A 22,301-nucleotide genomic window follows, 5' to 3' on the forward strand; every position below is an offset into this window, starting at 1 on the left:
CACCTATATGGTGATTTGCTTTCATAGTTTATATTCATGATTAAATAAAAGTTAGTTAGTATACTTTTTCAAGAATATATGTTTTTGTCTCTGGGTCCATGAATTTCACTTAAGAGCACAGGTTCTCAGGACAGACGGCCTAGGTTCAAACTCCATCTGTGTCATTTACTAACTGCATGGCCCTAGTTTCTCAGTTATAAAATTACCATAATAATATGATATGGTGAAGATTAAATGATTTAATCTATGTAAAGTGTTTAGAATGAGTGGATCAAAGGCACTGTAAATATTATACTAGATACATGATGCATACACTTGAATGCAGGCAAAGCCTTCCTCAAAAATGTCAACATACAAAGAAGGCACCAGTAGCAATACACAAAGTCTCTTAAAGCTATATTCTTTAATTAACAAACAGTAGGCCAAAAATATATTAATATATTCTGAGTGTACTAACATGGCACAAAGAAGTATTTATATGCCCGTGTGTTTAAATGACATGTGTGCTATGCTGTATGTAGAACAAAGCATTTGACCATTAAACATTTTCCATATGCAGAGCCAAGAAGGACAAAGAAAAGTCGGCTTCGGCTTCAATTTTGAACCTGAAGTTTAGGAGGGAGAGATGGGGAGGGAGCCCATAGCCTTCCAGTGGATGGGTGGGTGGTGCAGAGAGCTGTCTTACCTTTGCAATGCAGTGCTCTCTGAGTTTACCTCCATTTTGGCATCACATCTCTCACCCTGGAGCTCTGGAGGCCTGAACTCTGCATCCTCACAGGGAGGGAGACGATAACTATGCCACCACTTATCTGATGACTCTGGGTTCGAGGGCCTAATCCCACAATATAAGGCTGTCTCGCTGACCTCTGCCATGAGAGGCAGTCTTTGGCCTACGAGGACAGTTCTGTCATCCAGAGTAGACAACTGCTGGAGTTCGAGCCCATTTCCATAGAGGGCTGGATTCACAGGGACCGATGGTGGGTCCAAACTCTCTGTTTCCTGACCTCGTGGCTGAGGGCTGAGTGTTGGCGGCAGAGGGGATATAGGGGAATTAGGTGAATCCATAGGATTCAGATTCATTTGCTTGCTTGTATTTCTGGAAGGCACGGCCATTTGCTTATCATACTTCCTACTGCTAGACACCTCTAAGGAGGAGTCTATCCCTGCCAACCCTAGTTTCTGTCCTGTTGTATCTTGTTCCATGCATAATTCTTCGGCCACAGAGGGCCTATGGTGAAATGGTATTAACGGTCTCTTTTGCAGCTTGTCTCCTTTTTCCTGTCTTTCTGTTGTTTTGTGCTTAGAAGAAGCAGGAGGCGGTAAAGATGAAGATGATGACGGTCCTGCACTGAACCCTGGTTGAGATATTGTGGGAGGTCGATTGGGTCCTACTGCACAACGTTTTAAAAGCTTATGCCTAAAATGAGAGTAAACAATTACATCAGTATAACATTATAGAAAGAGATTCTCTGACAAAATTTTATCTTTTAAAGCACACAGTAGATGTACTAATACATATAAAAGGGCTCTAGTTTTTAATACTTATAAAACTAAAAAACACAATACACCCCAACGAAAAATAAACAATCAATCACATACAAGTTAAGCAGGTAAGAAATGGGTGTAACAAGAAATGTAAAATGCACTGCTAACCCCTGCAAAATCACTGATTCAAAAAAACCCAAATCTTTTAGATTTGGTGAGGGCCTCAAATAACGTATTCATACTGCATCTTAAAACCATGAGAGTAGAGTCATGAGATCTTCTGCCAAGAAAAAACAAAGTTTCCAATTTCTATTTTATAACGGTCTACTAACTGTAATACAGAATGGCTTATAATGGCTTGTAGTGCTGTAAATTGGGAATAAAATAACTATGCAACTACTCTGCCTCAAAGTGTGGAACTAAAACAGTAAGTTTCAATCCTAAGAACATTTAATAGGATAAATACACTAGAAACTTTATGTGCCACTATATCTAGGAAAGAAGGGATAAAAGACAACTTTGGATCTTACAGACACACGTTAAAATGATAGAAGTTAACAGCACACATACACAAACGCATCTGAGCCGTCTAAGCAGAAAAACCAAGTCGGTTCACACCCTAACACACTTCTTGGCAAGCATGGGTGTGAGAAATGGCTCAGTAAGAGCCCACTAGATGATGCCAAGGTTTAATCTGTACAACAAAGTTATACTGCAGGTCAGCCAGTACCTCCCAATATATAAATCATTCCCAGGGAAAAACGTGAGCTCTCCTGCCGGTGTAGTAGTAACTCTCTGAGGCCACTAGGGTGGCATTAAATTACTGCTGCATTGCACTAAATGATGCCCTAGTGAGCAGTAAAACGGATTTGTGGGGCATAATGGGATGGTTTAGTGGGACAGCAGGATGGCTGCCCTGCTCTGTAAGGCCATTAAATAGTGGAAGGAGTGGACCGTACCATAATGGGTTTGGTAATCCTGCAGCAGATAATCTGAAAACTCTTGCCGAAGTCTTTGCTACTCTAAAAAAAAAAATAAAAACAAACACTCCTGAACTTCTTGTCTTTAGGCCCAAAGAGCATGGTACCACAGTAACATGTGAATGTCTCATCAGAAACTATCTCAGTGATATCTTATGAAGGTACTTATTTTAGAACCTAAAATTTAAATCTTTTAGATAAAACATTCTAATTTGGATTTTCTCAGAGAGGATAACCATACTAGTTCTTTGAGAGATACTTTATGATGCTCTCCTCAAAGTAAAGATTTTTTGCGAAGTGGATAATCTAGTCATAAAGCACGTTTTTCAACTGGTTTTAATGACTCAGCTACATTGCAAATGGTTAGAATGAGGAATGCACAGTAGGTAGGAGAGAATCACAGCGTATCTCAGCAGGAAAGGAACCTGGTGCAGGCAGTGGGAAATCAGACTAAGATGGCACACTATATGGGTGACTGGTGGTAGGAAGAAATCTGAGGCAGGACCCAAACATGTAGAAATAGATCATCACTAAAAGAACAAGGAAAGGAGAAGGACTAGAATAGACATTTCAAAGGAAGTCAGTTTGAAATCCAGTGACCAATTACATCTAAAAAGTGAAGAAAAATAAATGATACTCTACAGGCTGAGAAAATTGTGATAAAAATGACCACAATACGGTCCCAGGTTTGTGGGGAAGCACACATGGCAAAAGTTAAGGATTTTTCCTTTTCTTTTTCTTTTTTTGAGATAGAGTCTTGCTCTGTCACCCAGGCTAGAGTACAATTGCACAGTCTTGACTTACCACAGCCTCCGCCTCCTGGGTTCAAGTGATTTTCCTGACTCAGACTCCTCAGTAGCTGGGATTACAGGCACGCGCCACCATGCCCAGCTAATTTTTGTATTTTTTGTTAGTAGAGATAGCGATTTACCATGTTGGTCAGGCTGGTCTCAAAGTCCCGACCTTGTGATCTGCTCGCCTCAGCCTCCCCAAGGGCTGGGATTATAGGCATGAGCCACCGCGCCCAGCCTAAGGATTTTTCTTAAAGGCATCCGCCAAAATACAAGACTATGTAGAAGGCTGGGACAGAAGTTTGAAAGTCAACGGAATGGTGCCTTGGTATGCATATAGATATAAAAAAGACCTGAAGATATGAACATTTGGCAAAGAAATAGAGTAGTAATTCCAGATAACAAAAATGAAAGCATTATTTATTTACACTTAATGTGTTACAAAAATACTTCCAGGTAGCTAATAAAAATGTGCTAAAAATCACTAAATAGGTTATTTAAGTGAAAAAATATGGGTTAAGGAAAGAGCAGGGAAAATAAGACAAAAGGCAAAAGTTAAATACACTACAATTTATATCCTATGTATGTGCTAAAGGTTGGCCATAACATGGCTGTGAGCTATCCATAAATTAATGTTACTAGAAAAATACTTTCTGTCACAACAGCCTAGAGACAAAAGTAGGTATTCAGCTGCAGGATACCACACCTATCCTAAGACCAGAGAGATGCTCTCACATGCTCAGAGAGGGAAACTTTAATGAGCAAACAACTTGTTCAAAAACATCCTCCCTGAAAAATCAATAATGAGTTTCATTAGGCTTATCCTTACATCTCTCAACAAGAGGCTACCAAGGCAGGGCTTGATAAAATAATCAATTCAGGGGGCAGGAGAGAAGAGGAAAAGGTGTCAAAGCTCTTCCCTAAGTGTACACATGCAGCTTCTGCATATATGCAGGGGACATATGCACCACCTCCTCAGCCTGAAGCCAAGTCACCTAGGCTACATTAAGAAGATCTAAGCAGAGACATGAATGGCCATCTTCTAAATATGCTTATCTCAACTCAACTTTTTATAAACACAGAACAGTATCAAATTTGAAAAAGTATATTTCAGAAGCAGGGCTACTCAAAATAGTCCAGTCTAAGTGAAAAATCATCACCACTTCTAATCGTCAAATGAGTTGGGGGATAAGACTTAAGCCCACTTAAAGAATTAAGAACTCTAATAAAAACCCATGACAATATGATTCTTTACTACAACAATGAGGGGTAAGTCAACAGAATATCCATGAATAATGCAAAAATTTTCTACAAAAAAGCAATCTGAGGCCTTATCCAAGGAACTAAATGAATAAACAATTAAGATGCCATGATTGCAACAATTTTAGCTTTTAGCAGTTGTGACCAAATACCTGTCTCAATCAAAAACCACCACTGCTAGCAACAAAACAAATTATCTACAGAAAGTCTCTTCAATCTAAATTCTATCGACTCAAGCCAATCTGTTTTTAATGTGTATTTTTACTTTGAAATTAAGAGTAGTTAAATAAAGTCATTTAAAGTGCTAAGAATTGTCTTGTCAAACTGATACCTTTCAAGTTGCTAACTGCAAAAAAGTTGTGGCAGCAATTTGTTAACAGGGCCAACTGTCTAATAAGCTCCGAGTCCTGACAATAAAACTGTATCATCTGCATGTAAGAAGACAACTAATCTTTTTCTTCCCTACTGGAGGAGGATGGAGAATTGGGAAAAACTGATCTGTGAGGCAAGGAGATGAGTCAACAAGATGTGCCATCATTTGATCTCACTACTACTTTGGCTTTTTTATTACCTACCTAGAACAAGAACAGCTGACTCTTTGGGTTGGATCCACAAAATCCCAAGTAGCAGGATTGCTAGCAGGCTCTTCTTCAAGAGTTGGAGTTGACATTTGGCTCCTCCTAAAAAGGTTAAAAATGTGACTTATGTATGAACATAATACCCATACCCCTGGGGGAAAAAATGTTTAAGAGTTGAATACATTTCATTCACATGGTAATATTATCCTGCTGACATACAGTTCAGAGCAACCGACGAATAAAACTACCCGTTTTATGTACTGGAAGCAGGATTCAAAATGTTTCTATTTGCCTGGGTGCAAACGTTTCTATTTACAGGTGGCTCATACCTGTAATCCCAGCATTTTGGGAGGCTAGGTCGGGCAGATCACTTGAGTCCAGGAGTTTCAGACCATCCTGGGCAACATGGCAAAACCCCGTATGTACGAAAAAAAATACAGAAATTAGCTGGGCATCATGGCATTTGCCTGCAGTCCCAGATACTTCAGAGGCTGAGGTGATTGCTTACTGGTAGCATGTAAATCCTGAGTCAGGAATGATGGTGATGCCAATCACAGATTGTCCACCTGGCTGGCTAAGATATAGACACCTTTGCTTTCTGATGGTTCAATGTACACAAATGTTGTTTCGTGCACAAAATTGTTTAATAGTATATAAAATTACTTTCAGGCTACGTGCACATGAAACATAAATGAACTTTGTGCTTAGTTCATCCCAAGATGAAGTGAACTTTGTGCTAAGTCCCATCCCAAGATATCTCATATGTATATGCAAATATTCCAAAATCTAAAAAAAAATCTGAAATTCCAAACACTTCTGGTCCCACGCACTTTGGGTAAGATACTCATCCTGTAAAACATTTACTAGCATTTAAGAGCAGCACTTCCAATGTGAAATAGAAAATAAAAGTATATCCTACATGTCACTGTTAATTGGTAGCAGAAGGCAGATCGTTATTATTACACAATAAAGTAAGAATAAGGGGCAATATTTTTGGATTGCTGATTTTGCTACAGCAGACACTGCAAAGCGTTTCAACAGTGGCTCTACAGGAATTTCTCTCACTTCTCTGCCCTCCGCTGTCCTCCTGTTTGTCTCGTCTCTCTGTTCTGTGCTGCTGAGAGAGGGGCTATGATCTGTTAAGGGTTGTGGAAGTGTAAGGCTGGGGGTGATTAAAAATCAAAGATGATAAATGAAAAGAAAATACTTACTTGGAAATAATCTAGGCATTGCAGACAGAAGTAAAAATATCTGTACCAATTATTATAAAGGAAAGGATCATTATAAAGTGACTAGAGGTATCTTTTAAATTCTAGAACGTGATATGATTTTCCACTGCAATTATTTTAGAGTTTACTACATCTTCAGTGGCCTATTCTAGAATAAATTAACTGGCCAATAAATATTTAGTATGAAATTGCTAAAAGCTGGGTCCAAAGTCTTAAGTGACTCTGAATAGTAGTCACTTAAGAAATACTTCATTGGCTTCTAAATGAGGAGAGTTGTTGGAAGTTATTGACAAGAATGTCCATATTCATTCTCTTCCAAAGAATCAAGACTCATTTGTCTACTTTCATTAGTCAAGAAAGTAGACATCTACTCATATTAAAACAGATACGAAACTGTGCTGATTATGTTTACATAAATCTTGGTAAGTGGAACAGCATTTATTGACTACTGTTTGTCATTATCATTTAGGCAATTAAAATAATCATCAGCAGTCTTTTCTAAGAATCAATTCTCCCCTTTTTCCAAAAATATGTTAAAGAAGGATGTCAGGCTGATTGGAAGGGAATGAAAGTTAAGTGGGAGAAGAAAAAAAAAGTCACTTTCTCAAATCAACAAACAGGAGCACAGCAGATAATAAACACCCCTCCAACTGTCATCAGTCAAGTTCAAAAATGTATTGTTAATTAAGACTAAGGCCAGTATACAATAGTAAATCAACAAGGACGGTTCTTTTCCTTTGCAATTGGGAGGCCATTCATACATTGAGATATACAAGGAAAAAAAACCAAACTCCCAGTAACTGTCCTGATACACATGGTGAATCTCTGAGTCAGCTGTGCTGAAAAATATGAGGTCAACACCATGCCAACCTGTTTGGTATCAGGAGCTTGAAAATTTTCCTGGATAATCAAATCAAGCACAGTAAATGTCTTGATTTTAATATCTCTATTTTGAATTTTATCTATTAAATTCAAAATGATGAAATACCAATCCGATGACCTCATTGCACTATTTGGTTACACAACAATGCAATGTGATTGACATTTTTCAGGTGGTAATCAAGGAGATGGTACTAAACTATGATCTAGATAGAATCCAGAAAACATACTTGTACTGGGTTCTGTTGAGGATGCATTCCTTCCAGACTCGATGGACCATATGATTGTGGAGTTTTGGAGGAATCTTCCCCGATCTCTTTGGACTGTGCATAGTTATCATCCCCCCATCTTGGGAACCTAGGTGACTGGCAGCACTCTGCATACCTCCACTCTCACCTGAAAAAAAAAAAAAAAAAGGCAATTTGGAATATTAGAATTTTCTGAAAAGGTTTCCTACTTCATAGACTGCTATCATATTTAACATAAATATGCATTTTAATTGTTGAAACTCATATACATGTAGCTCTTTCCCTATGTTATTTCCCGGGCAATAACACTATCTGTAATTATGAGTAAAATCTGTATCAGGATGGCTTTTTTTCCCCCGGCTCTTTGTCCATAAAATTCTTTGTTTTCTCCCTAAAGCAATCAATCAGATCAACACTCACTCACCCATAAGGGCACACACATACAGAGACACTCCTATTCCATGTGTACTGGACACAACTTAGAAGGAAGGGTTAATACATCACAATATTAAAGATGCAAACTTCTACTGATTGTTTTAAACGTTTAAATCTTAACACAGTCAATCAGTTTGAAGGCAAAAGAAAACAGTAGAGGGAGCTTTATACTAATGTAGCTAAATGGCTGTACATCAGTACACAGTGCCCTGGGTGGGAAAAAGAAGGTAATGGCACAAAGCTTTTAACAAGGTCAAATCTCAAATTTGTGTGTGGTACTGTTTGTCTTTACGCCTGACACTATGTATTTAAACCTTAGTACAAAAACACTGAAAGAGGTTGTCTTGACATTTTATTTCAGAGGATTAAAAATTCACTGGTTTCTCTCTAGTAACTCCACTTAAGTTTTTCCAAACATAGTTATGTATACAGTCTATTTCTTTCAGCTATTTCATTACGATTGTTGATGATACTGGTTGTTGTTTACATTTTGAGTATTTTATTATTTCTAATATAAAAAAAATACTTAAGTCAATTTCCAGTATTAAATTCTGATTGAATCACGTTCATCTATTTGACTTAGTAAGTATATGATGGGTTTTCTTCTCAATAGAATTATGACACAAAATAACTTGACCAAAGTCAAGATGAAAAAGAAAGAAATAACCTTGTAACACGAATTATTCTTGTTATCAATGCAAGATGATGATTATAATATGAGCTGAATGGTCAGGCTTACCTCTATTTAAAAAACAAGACCCAAATGCTTATATTCTAAGGAAATGAAGCTCTCGTTTCTGATAAAAGTATTACCATATTACAAATGAGGTTTGAACTTTTGTACAAAAGAAATTTGAACTTTCATTGCTACCTTTTATTTTAAAACTTCCGAACTTGGTTCATGATGCAAAAGAATCCATTTCCATTTCACAATTGCTTTTCAAACACTAATTATAAAACTCTAGACAAACTAGACAAGAAATAAACAGAAGTAGATAACAAAGACCTTCTCCCCAAAATGTCCTACAATATAGCTAAAGAGACCATATGCCCATGGTATCATAAAGAAACTATTTATGACCAATAAAGTAAAGAGTAGGGAGAAACAAGCAAAGAAACTTTTCTGATTAAAGCTAGGTTGAAGCTTTTCAGTAGCACTTAATGACTGAAATAAAATCTGAGTGGTACCTTAGATGGAATTAAACAAGACTTGTTACTTCAAGCTGTTAAAATGCATGTTGAATGTTGCTTGCAGTTACCTCTATACATCAAACAAAGAGGCAAGTGGATATACCAATCCAGATAAGATATGAGTAATGTCACTAAAACTATTTGGCCCTCCTAAGCCCTCTGCTAATTCAGGAGAATCTTAGTGATTTTTAGAGGGCAAGTACCCCATTCTGTCCTATATCTAGAAAAATATGGCATTCAACTACAGAATGTCAAGGCTGACCAAGATTTTCTCTGATGCAGTATTAAGACTCATAATCTGTAATTCAATATCCTAAGATAGGAAAATTTAGGCAAATTCATTTTACTGCAAAGATATCAGGAGCTTCTGTTCAGTTTTGTGTGTTTAAGGGACAAGGCGACATCAGGGGATTTATTTATCCAAGGCATAACACAAGACCATACACAGAGTTAAGGAGGAAGGAATTTGAAGATCCACAGTTAATTAATCCACACCGAAATCCCCCATAACCAAAACTTCTTGATTCTGAATTATGACTATTAAGAGTTCTGAACTGATCAGAGGTCAAGGCATCATGTACACAGCAGGCCTTCAATTTTAAGGTGAATACAAATTTCACTAAGTACAGAGCAAAACAAAAAACAAAAAGATAAACAAAAGTGGGTAATTTAATAGTGTAGTACAACTGTTAGAGATCCAAACTGTGATGATATGAAATTTAAAACTTTTCAAAATACTGATAATTCTAATTTTTCTATTAGCGTATCTTCTTTATGATTATTGCTACAGAAGACTGTTTAAAGTTCTTTTTTAGTTTAATATAGTTTGATGGATGACAAATCCTTTGACAAGGAATCATCCAAATTCTCTGCTCTACCAAATGAAAGCTGGAAGTACTTTTTTTATTTCTTACAAACTGGGTCTAGCTCTGTCGCCCATGCTTGAGTGCAGTGATGCTGTCTTGGCTCACTGCAACCTCTGCCTCCTCGGCTCAAGCCATCCTTCCACCTCAGACTCACAAGTAGCTGGAACTACAGGCATCTGTCACCATGCTCAGCTAATTTTTTATTTTTTGTAGAGATGGGATTTCACCATGTTGCCCAGAATGGTCTCAAACTCCTGAGCTCAAGTGATGGACCTGCCACAACCTTCCAAAATGCTGGGATTATAGGCATGAGCCACCATGTCTGGCCTTGAATGTACTTTTTTTTTTTTTTAACCTGAATCTCAGAAAATACATGACTCTTAACAGAGACATGTTGTCCACTTCTATGTCTCCCACAAAACATCTGACTAATTTTTCCTCCAGATAACTTAATAATGTGTGCTAAAATTTTAGTTTTGAATATTGCTTTAAATTACTACTACCACTTGTATACGATTTTATTGTTTACAATGCACTTGTATATATTACCTTATATGTATAACAACCCAATAAAGTATGTTTTTATCAGAAAAGGAAACTGAGATTCAGAAAAAGTATGAGAATGAACAAGGTCAGTCGCCATGTAAAAGATATAGTCAGGTTTTACAGCTAGGTGTGTTCAATCACAAACTCTATGCTTTTCCCCAATATCTTCTTTAACCATGAACATTTATTAAATGCCCACTATCTGCCAAGCATCGTGCTAGAAGCTTTGAAATTTTGTCTTACTATGGTAATTTTCCTGAGGATTATGTATGTATCATGCTTGATAGTTTCTTTTCAAAGTTTAGCTGCCAAGGCTTTATTTACTCTAATGTTCCTGCCAGCTTGGCCCACATTCCATGCTTATAAATAAATAATCTCACTTCAGCTCAAGTATAATGACTATCCCTTCCATACTGACCACATTTCTAATTAAAATGAAGTCAATTACAACAATAACAAAGTTGATATAGGGAATACACTACTCAATAAAGAGGGCAAAAATGCTCCCAATTTAAAAAATCTCTAAATTTTTCCATGAAGACAGGCAGTTCCAACTGTCAAAATTGTCCCAAATAATTAATATTTATTATTAATGCAGACACATTACTGATAGGAAAAAGTATTTATTCAGAGCTCCTACATGCTAGCCGAACTTTACATCTAACAGAGAAAGAGTTGTCCAAGGCTTGTCCCTGGCTGACAATGGCCAATGGGGCAGAGGCTTCAGATATTGTCTAATCTAGCATTCTTCAATTGTTAAAATTTTTTTAAAAAGCAACCTACATTTTGTCTATGTGAACACACACATATGTAAAGGGGCAGATGTGTGTGCAAAACTTAAGAGAATCTAAATTTTTTTTTTTTTTTTTTTTTTTTTTTTTTTTTTTTTTTTTTTTTTTTTTTTTTTTTTTNTTTTTTTAGGCAGAGTCTCGCTCTGTCACCCAGGCTGAAGTGCAGTGGCATGATCTCGGCTCACTGCAAACTCCACCTCCCAGGTCCAAGCGATTCTTCTGCCTCAGCCTCCTGAGTAGCCAGGATTAGAGGCATGTACCACCACACCCAGCTGATTTTGTATTTTTAGTAGAGACGGGATTTCACCATATTGGCCAGGCCAGTCTCAAACTCCTGACCTCATGATCCACCCACCTCGGCCTCCCAAAGTGCTGGGATTACAGATGTCAGCCACCACGCCCAGCAAGAATCTGATCCATTTAATAACAATAAAGACTGATATGGACAGAATTAAAAATTCTGAAGTATATGAATTGTTTGTTTACAGTCTTCCTTCTCCATTTTGTAAAATCCTTATGTTACTCTACTACCTCCATCTTTTCCAATAGGAATTTCTGTTTTCTCACCTGTTCCATGGCAGGTAGACTATACAATTGTCTGGGCCCTCTTCTACCCAGGATACTCCTGGGTCCTACTCACCTAGGACAGCCTGTTCAGGAGAGGTGGGAGGGGTCAGAGGCATCCCACAGTTACTTGGGTCCTTCACACTACCAAGCCCTTGCTGCCCAACTGTAATGTGGCCTCCAGCACTGGCAACACTCTGAGGAACCGGGATGTCATTCTGAGAGATCAAAACAAATGCTGAAGGGTAAACCATGCGAACACCACCTATAAGCAAAGAGAACAAGAAGAGAACCAGGACTGAGAAAGAATTCACACAAGACCCCCAATTTTATTATTCCAGTGGTCAAAGCTCAGTGGTGAAAATGAGATGCTCATGAAGTGCTGCCAAAAGTGATAAGCTTCATTCTCTCATAAGTTAATAGCTGTTTAAACATGTGTTCCAACAGGATCATAATAGCATTTGGAATACAGGGACCTTGGGTGCTTCAGGCAAGATAACTACTGAGCACATATCATTGTGTCAAGAGAATTTTTTTAAAAAGACGGAAAAATTATGGAGATTATTTCTGATGAATCTGAATTATTATCTTTTTAAATTAAGGAAGAGGAAGAAGAATAAAGTTCTTCAGGCAAAATATTTTCTCTTACCAACAATTACTTCAACTGCCACAGGGAAATCATCATCATATCCCAACTCATCTTCCTCTTTCAATTCCTCTTTCTTTTTTAGCACCATCGGGTAGAAATACTGCCATTCCTCAATCAACTTGCGAGTGGCTGGGTCTGACATCTTGTATGCTTGGCCTGTCAGCGTCCCATTTAAGCCATAAGGACTTACCAGTACTATGGAGGGGAGGAGAAACACATGCTACACATTAGAGAAATATTTCCTACTTAAGTGCAACACTAAATCTGTGGTAAATTTAGATTACAGTATCACTTAATGTACATTGTTCTTTATTTCCCATTTAAAGTATGATTTAAATGAAATTTTTTTAAAAATTATTTTTGTAGAGGCTGGGTCTCATTATGTTGCTCAGGGTGGCCTTGAACTCCTAGATTCAAGGGATCCTCCTGCCTGAGCCACAAAAGTATGATATTTTGAAGTTTCTTATATTAATATTTCTTATTTATACGCCTCTCACCTACCACAATTTTTAAAGGAAACAAAACATGAATAGTACAATGTTATCAGACAGCTATGCTTTGAAACATATACGCATCTGTATAATAATAGCTTGTAAAATGTAAACACTGAATCTTACAAAACAGAAGAAAATCATTCAATACATATATTCAAAACGCTGCCTAAACCTTGAACACTTTTGTGGTTCCTGAGACTTCCTATACATCTGTGGTAATCAAAGAATAACATACAAATAAAATTTCAAATAGTGGGAAAGTCTAAATGTATAAAAGCCTGAAGCATGACAGTTATCATTTCAGTTTTGACTGTTTTAGAGGCCTGTTGATAAAACAACTCTAAGTAAAATTTTATTTAACTCAAAGTAAAGGACCCAAAGTCCTCTATCTTCTTTCAGTATTTGACCTTGATGTCATTTTCACTGAGTGAGACACAGTGAACTACCCAGCCAGTTCATGGCCTTGGAATGAGTACGTCAATCTTCCAAATAACACTTTTCTAAGGAGATAAAGCCCACTTTTTCATAATCCTAATTTTTTTTTTTTTAAGACAGTCTCGCTCTATAGCCCAGGCTGGAGTGCAGTGGTGTGTCCTCGGCTCACTGCAACCTCTGCCTCCTGGGTTGAAGCGATTCTCCTGCCTCAGCCTCCTGAGTAGCTGGGATTACAGGTGCGTACCCCACCATGCCCAGCTAACTTTTTTGTATTTGTAGTAGAGACGGAGTTTCACCATGCTGGCCAGGCTGGTCTCGAACTCCTGACCTAATGATCTGCCCACCTCGGCTTCCCAAAGTGCTGGGATTACAGGTGTGAGCCATCGTACCCAGCAATCCTAATCTTTAACATGGTCATTCAACGGAATGTCTTCTTTTGTTCATTTTTTTAAAGAGGTAGATGATATGTCACATCAAGCGAGAGAGATAGCTATAGACATCATATGTATTGTGGAGTCTTTCTGGCTGTTCCTCAATGATCCAAATTGGATAAAAATACTCCAACTAACAGAGTCAATCAAGGGTAATTTTTTGCAATAATGCTTCCAGGAAATTCCCACATCAATTTGGATAATTATGTTCATCATAATTATCCGTAAGGACAGCAACTGCCTTAGTGTGGTCTTCCTCCACACCAATCATGGAAAATAAGCAGAATAATGTTCCACAAAAGTATTTTATGACTTCCATTAGTGACAATATCAAAAAAATTAAAAGTGGTCTATAGGGACCTGGTATTCCTATTATCGTCCCCAATTTTGAAGATTAGAAAGGAAATTCTCTTTCCTCATGACTAGTTATTCCTACTATTATTACCATAACTAAATGCTTCTATTGTGAATGATGAAAAGTTGGATGAAGTCAGATGGTCCTCAGCACTTTACACTCAAGAAAACAATATTTTAAAAATTCTGACAAGTCATAATTTGCCAATACTGTATCATTTGCACTATACAGTTTAAGAATTGGTTCTGATGGCTGTGGTTGATAGGAAAGAAAAAAAATTGGGTTTTGAATTTTCTAGTAGTTCATACACTAAACACCCCACTTTACACGGCTTAAAATGTATTGCAGTAGGGGAGCTGGAGTTAAAAATTAGGACACAGCTAAATGTGGATTCAATGTTCTCTCTTACCTCAAAAAAAAAATTGTATTATCTTTTGGGCAAGAAACAGATGCTTTCATTGAATTAAATCAGAATAGTTTATAGAAAACAAAAAATAAATAAAATGGAGGCTAAATGCTCATGACAGACTGTTATAGCAATTAAAATATTTTACTCAAGTCTGCTAAAATATGTTTTTAAAAACTGTATTGTGTGATATGCTATTTCAACCAGACATCTCTAGTAATAACATATTAGACTGAACCAAAAAAAGACTGTTTCCATATGGTTCAATCTAATATTATAACATTTAAAATCTGTTATTCTCAGAACATTCTGAATTCCAAAGACAAAACAAAGATTTATAATGCTCAGATCAAAAGGACATGAAATTATTTTGGTGATATCTGGGTGGTAAAGCTGAGAATTAATGAAAACATGAATGTATTAGTGAAATTACAACTAAATGCCTATTACCAAAGCGGTCTAAAACAAAGGTAATAACATCACTGAAGAAACTATACACTAGGAATTCTAGAACTATGATTCTGGTTGAAATTTCAAGTACTAAATTTATGGTAATCTTCTATTAACCGTTACATTCCTAAAACCTTGTTACTAAACATAACAATAGAAACCTTTAATTTGTGACTACAGTCAAGTACCCATTGAATTACATTTTTCAAGTATTTATTGATTTTCTTCTGTTCTGAAGGAAATTCTACATTTTATTCTTATAAAAGAATACACATGAGACCATGTTATACATTCCATAAGCTTCAGCAAAAAACTAATATACTATTATGACTTAATCTTTTCTCCTTTCTTCAAAAACTCACCCTTATGGTTGGCTTTAAAATGTCTGTTTAAGATAATGTCTCACGCTGCTAAACTTTATTGGACAAGATGGTTTTCTACTCGCTGGTGGATAGGGGTGGAGAGCAGAACATCGTACTTACCTTGAAATGGTGCAGGTGAAGACTGAGCCATGTGTATATGCTCCTCATTGATCAAATAAATTGGCTGGTGCTGGGCAATCTCCACACTTGTGCATACATTACTTTCTCCATGCAGAAAGAATGTGAAAGCACAGGACAAATGCTCACTAGAAAAAAGAGAATGAGAAACTCAACTTTCTATTTTGGTAGGAAATGGGTGCTAGAAACAGGAACTACAGATAAAATACAGCTCTACTTTATCAACCATCCAGTAAGGCTGACTTCTAATTGACTGTGGGTGAAAAACTTCTAATTTATTATTGACAAACTAAGCTGCCAGATAAGTCTGGAAATAGAGATATACTGCATTAAGAACTTTTTAAAATTATTGTACAAAATGTTTCCAGTTTCATCTGCATAAAATTTAACCCTTATGCCAACTATAAACACCTAAGAACAGAGAAAGAATTGGCCAGGCGCAGTGGCTCATGCCTGGGAGTCCTAGATGGGCAGATCATGAGGTCAGGGTTTCGAGACCAGCCTGACCAACACAGTGAAACCCTGTCTCTACTAAAAATACAAAAATTAGCCGGGTATGGTGGCACGTGCCTGTAATCCCAGTTACTCAGGAGGCTGAGCCAGAATAACTGCTTGAACCCAGAAGGTGGAGGTTGCAGTGAGGTGAGATTGTGCCACTGTACTCCAGCCTAGGCAAGAGAGTGAGATTGGATATTAAAAAAAAAAAAAAAAAAGATTTGCAATATTTTTCTATCGTCTCAGTGTCTAGCACTCAAAATAAGTCAAATAAATGAATAAACACTTAAAAGACTTATTTTTTAAAGTGGCCCACTGACTCAGTACAAAAGCTCACACCTGTAATTCTAATGCTTTGAGAGGCTGAGGCAGAAGTATAACTTGAGGCCAGAACTCAAAGCCAGCGTGGGCAACATAAGATCCCAGCTCACCAAAAATAAATAAATGAATTAGCCAGGCATGGTGGTGTGTGACTGTAGTCTTAGCTCCTCAGGAGGCTGAGGTGGGAGGCTTGCTTGAGTTCAAGGGTTCGAGGTTGCAGTGAACTGTGATCACATCACTGAACTCCACTGTGGACAACAGAGCAAGACCCTTGTCTCAAAAACAAGTGGCTTATAAACAAGATCAGAAGGCAACCCCTCAGCATATTTTTGTCAAAATTGTCAACTTTGGCCCTTAGCTAGCCATAACATATCTCCATTTCTCAAAAGATCTTATAAGAACATATGCCTGATGAAATAAAATAACTTTTGCTAAAGACAAACAAGCAACCACCGTTTTTTAAGTCATCTCAAGATGCCACTTCCTTTCAAAACTTCTCTAAAATATTATAAAGTACATATGGAGTACTACTCAAAAATAATAAATTGTTTCAAGTATAAAATTATAATGCTTGAAAGGAAAAAGTTAAATAAAATGTTACTCTATCACACAATGACACATATATATTCTTCTTTGATATGTTTAGATAACATTTTTTGTTTCACCAAAATATAACATTTCACCAATAAACCCCTGATACCATACTTCTAAGTTTAAAAAGTTCACAAAAAGCAAAAGGGCACATAAACATCTACAGGTAATAGTAAAAACATGCTATCGTTTGAAAATGACACTAGAAACATACCATCTTCTACATACAACATTACGCCTGGCATATTAAATAGGACCAAAATATAGTTTTACTGATTGTGGACTGGCTTATTTTTCAGCTGCAAATTTCACCTAAAGGGGTTTGAGCTGACTTATCACTATTCATGCCCACTATCCCATGTAGTTTCTAGTTTATTTATAAGAAGCTGGTGGGAGAAATAAATGTAGACTGTAGCCACAGAGGATGTTCTCTATTCCACCAATTCCCAACTGTGCATGGGAATAAATACAACCAACATTTACCTAAGAATGGTGCAAGGAGCTTGAAGTGACACTGAATAAAACACAGTCCTTGCCCTCTAGGAGCATTTTCACTAGCAAGAGACTGATATGAAAGCACATGAATAAAATAAAGCCAGGCACAAACATACAAATAATAATAAAAACAAAATGCCATAGAAAGGCTAACGAATAGTGATTTCTTCAATTTGGAATATACAAACGCTTCAGACAAGAACAAAAAAAAATCTGAGAAATGTCCACAGAGGTATTTTGGCTTTTAATCTGGTTGGTTTCTGCTATTGACTTGAGCTCCTTAGAGATTCCAGGTATTAATCTCCTGTCAGACATATTGTTAGCAAATATTTTCTCCTATTCCATGCGTTACTTTTTCAGTCTGTTGGTCAGTTCCCTTCTGTGCAAAAGCTTTTTAGTTTGATGTAATCCCATTTTCTATTTTTGCTCTTATTACCTGGACCTTTGAAGTTTTATTTTTAAAATCCTTGTCCAGATCAATGAATGTGAAGCAGCATTTCTCCTATGGTTTCCCATAGTAGTTTCATACTTTTGGGGGGGGTCTTGTAATAAGTTTTTAAATTGAGTTGGTTTTGTATATAGTGAGAAACAGGGGTCTAGTTTCTTTCCTCTACTTGTAGAAATCCAGTTTTCCCAGTATCATTTATTGAAGTGACTGTTCCTTCCTCCAGTGTGTGCTCTTTGTACCTTCTTTTAAATTAAGTGTTTGTTGATGAGTGAATTTATTTCTGGGCTCTCTATTCTGTTCCATAGATTTCTGTGTCTGTTTTTATGTCAGTATTATGCTATTTTGATCACTATAGCTTTATAGTATATTTTGAAGTCAGGTAGTGTGATTTTTCCCCCCACCACTGCTTGGTTCTTATTTAAAAAAACAAAACAAAACAAAAAAAAAACAGGCAAATGGCCAACAGATATATATTTTAAAAAAGGTTCAACATGAGTAATCATCAGGGAAATGAAAACCAAAACCACAGTAAGATATCCCTTCGCTCCAATTAAAATGGACATCATCAAAAAAATAACAGATAACAAGTGTTGACAAGGATGTGAAGAAAAGAGGACCTTTATACAATGTTGGTGGGAATGTAAATTAATACAGCAATTATGAAAAATATTAGAAATAGAACTACTATATGATCTAGTAATTCCGCCACTGGAGATACATCCGAAGGAAATGAACTCAGTATTTCGAAGAGTTACCTCCACTACCATGTTTATTCATTATTATTCACAATAGTTAGGATATGGAATCAACCTAAGTGTCCATCAAGGGATGAATGAATAAAGAAAATGTATATAATACACAGTGGAATACTATTAAGTTACAGAATGAAATCTTGTCATTTGAGACAACATGGATGAACCTGGAGGGCATTATGTTAAGTGAAATAAGTCAGGCACATAAAGACAAATACCACATGATCTCACTCATGTGGGATCTTAAAAAGTTGATCACATATAAGTAGAAAGAACAGAGGCAGGGGAGGAGAAGGAGAGAGATGGAGGAGGTTAGCCAACAGTTACAGTTAGGAACAGTAAGTTCTAGTTTTCTACTGTAAAGTAGAGTAACTAGTCAACAATAATGCATTGTGTATCTCAAAATAGCTAAAACAGAGAATGTTCTTACCACAGAGAAATGATAAATGTTTGAGGTGATTAACAAATCAAATTTGTTAATTAGCCTGATTTGATCATTACAAACTATATATAGGTATCAAAGCATCACTTTGTAGCTCACAAATATGTACAATTATTATGGGTCAATCTAAAATAAAATAGAACTTAAAAGGAAAAAGAAAAAAATAGAGTTTAATAGAGGTAACAAAAGAAATAAGAGAAACCACGAGGCAAGGAACAGATGTGGTTAAGAGAAGGATGTAGTTTGGAAATTCTAAATAGAGGAATGGTGGGATGGTAAGTGGAAAGGAGTGAAAAGAAAAAAAAAAGATGTCAGGAGAGACATCGAAAGACTTGTACATGCAAAATAAGAGGGAGCTAATTTAAGGATTGGTTTAAGAAAATCTAAAGAATTGTTATAAAAATTTCAATAGTATTCATTTGAATATGCTATGTCCCAAAAAAACAGAGTTGAGAATCATAAAGAAAAATAAAAAAGACCAAAATCAAATAAATAACTTTTTTATACTGATAACTTAAAAAACAAAATGTCCTTTTAAAAGAGACACTGAAAACAAGAAAAATAGGGAGTTATAGTGGAGATATAACAGAAGCCACCAGTAACTATATAATTTTTAGCAAGTTATTTGATCACTCTGATCAGTTTCCATATATGTAAAAGCACCTGTTAGAGCAGACTGCTGGGCCCTTGGGGCTCTGATCCAGGTGGTTTAGGGTGGGCCCCATAAATCTGCATTTTTAACAAGTTTCCATGTGATGCTGCTGCTGCTCCTGCCTGAAAGAATATACTTTGAGAATCACTGGATTTGATAATGACTAAATTCCTTCCCAACTAATAAATTCAATTTTTTCTAAGATCACATAAAACAAGAACAGGAAGGACAGCACTGACACTAGAAAGTCAAATCCCCCTGTGGCCTGGCAACAGCACTTCTAAGAATTTGTCCAACAGATAAAACTATGGAATTGAGTAGTTATAGATTACAGTACTGCTTGTAATAAAGTCTGAACAGCACTAAAATGTCCATCAGTAGAGAACCTGTTAACAAAGTAATACCCTGTAGCCATATAAAAGGAAATGATCACACTGATACGGAAAAAATTCCAATGAAGACTGTAGTGCGAAAAAAGGCACAAAGTAGAAAACGGTAAGAATAATATACACCCAACTGTATAAAATGGGAAAGTGGGGAGAAAAATATATCCACACATAATTTGCTTACATTGGCATAACATTTTTATGAAAAGATCATTTAAAAAACCGAATAATGGCTGGGCAAGGTGGCTCATGCCTGTAATTCCAGCACTTTAGGAGGCAGAGTTGGGTGGACCACTGAGCTCAGGAGTTCGAGACCAGCCCGTGCAACATGGCCAAAACCCCCTCTCTACAAATAATACAAAAATCAGCTGGGTGTGGGCTAAGGTAGGAGGATCGCTTGAGCCTGCAGAGAGCCCAGACCATGCCACTGCACTTTAGCCTGGGCAACAGAGAGACCGTCTCAACACACACACACCCCTAATAATAAAAACACACCTAATAATATTGTTCCCTCAGGGAATGAAACAGCATGACTAAGGGAGAAAGATAATTCACAATATTTTTTTAAACTTGTAGAAATGTGGGGTCAAGTGTCACACAGAAAGCAATGTGAACACAAGATCTGAGGAGGCCCCTGCCTCCTATCCTTCTGCAGCACTGCTTGTTGGCCCAACCAGAGGAGTGCTCTAGAGGAATCGTGGGGCCTCCATTTGTCATATTTGGAACTTAATCAAAGCCTGCTGAGACCCTGAATTTGTTATCCAACATACTGGTTATCTGATTAGCAAGCCATCAATATATTTATCCACAGCAATGCTAAAAATGGTGAAATAAAAACTGCACTGAGAACAGAATCCTGTGTCATCTCATCAGATAACTCCAAGTTACAAATTCAACAGTGTGTTGTCACTCATTTACTAATTCTACTCTAAAGAGAATAATAAAAAAAAGTTGTATCAAATGTCTTGATAAAATATGGACACATAACAACTATCATATTTCACTGATCTAGAAATCTGCCTACAAGTAAAATTCAGGTGTTTTCATACAAAGTCCAACCTCCCTCATTTCACAGATGAGGGCTAAAAATAGGGCTATAAAATAGGGCTAAAGAGGTTAGTGTGCCAATAACACTTTTACATTCACAACTGGAATTAGCCTTAAAAGTCAATGTTCTTTCTACTACCTGGCTCGTATGTAAATGGGAATGTTCATTTATATCTCTATCAACTTAAATTTTAAATTGTTAAAATGAGATAAGGTTTGAGAAGGAGCACTGAAGATAAGGGGTTCTACAAATACTGATGTGTAAGGGTATGCAGTGTGACATGAGGATGGGGAAGTAAATCTTTATTACAAGCTCTACACCATGTTCTTGCTTCTTGTCACTTATTATCCACTTTTACCTCAACCTTTAATCACCCCATTTATTTCATATACTTTCATTAAAAATTTTAAGAGACTTTGGAGATTATTAAGGTTAACCTCTTCTGATTCAGGGGAAAGGCAAAATTATGCCCAAAATTACAGAGCAAGTTCAGAACACAGTTGGAATAAAAACCTGGTTCTTAACATAGTGTTTAGTACAGCCAAGATTCTGTACCTTAGATCAGTGTTGCCTTCACCCCTATTCAACATCAACATAATCAGACACAATGTAACTTAAACCAGTCCCTGCATCAATCTACTATCTCCCTTACTGATATGGGCCAGAAGATGCTAAAATGAATACACAGAACCAGAAACATGGCAAGGTCAAAGGAAAATTGGAGCCTCATCCCTGTTCTCTTGGGGGCATGCCACTTGACAAGTATTCCACGCCTTCTCAACTCTGTTTATTCTCCACTCTTTACTCAGTAAATCAGGTCTGATTCAAGTAATTCTTTGTTTAACCTCTTTCTCACCTTAAAAACCTCTGCAGTTAAACTTAATTCACCCTTCCCTAGAGCCCTAGAGATTCCTTTTCCTCTGTGAAGGTACTCCTATACCCTCTTCCATCATGCACAATCTTTATTGCTTCTTCAATTTGCCTCAGGTAACCCAACCCTGAAATACCTCCTCTTGACCATATATATATATATTTTACCCTTTAACAACTAATATCAGATAACATATAAATAAAATAATAAAAATAATAGAGATATTAATACTAATAT

The 22,301-nt window shown here is 36.7% G+C and overlaps 1 protein-coding gene across 3 annotated transcripts in view; it reads right to left on the reverse strand.

The window, feature by feature from the left end:
* MED13L (mediator complex subunit 13L) overlaps window positions 1-22,301 on the reverse strand; it is a 307,838-nt gene that overhangs the window by 47,451 nt on the left and 238,086 nt on the right. For all 3 annotated transcript variants that reach the window (XM_017529524.1, XM_017529525.2, XM_017529526.1), the window contains 6 exons: window positions 15,546-15,691; window positions 12,493-12,687; window positions 11,920-12,108; window positions 7,433-7,598; window positions 5,092-5,196; window positions 686-1,417 (listed from right to left, as the gene is read on the reverse strand). In XM_017529524.1, the coding sequence (XP_017385013.1) occupies window positions 686-1,417; window positions 5,092-5,196; window positions 7,433-7,598; window positions 11,920-12,108; window positions 12,493-12,687; window positions 15,546-15,691 (1,533 nt within the window). The remainder of the gene's footprint in view (window positions 1-685; window positions 1,418-5,091; window positions 5,197-7,432; window positions 7,599-11,919; window positions 12,109-12,492; window positions 12,688-15,545; window positions 15,692-22,301) is intronic.

This window comes from Cebus imitator, unplaced genomic scaffold, assembly GCF_001604975.1.
Source record: "Cebus imitator isolate Cc_AM_T3 unplaced genomic scaffold, Cebus_imitator-1.0 Scaffold59, whole genome shotgun sequence".
Classification (NCBI taxonomy): domain Eukaryota; kingdom Metazoa; phylum Chordata; class Mammalia; order Primates; family Cebidae; genus Cebus; species Cebus imitator.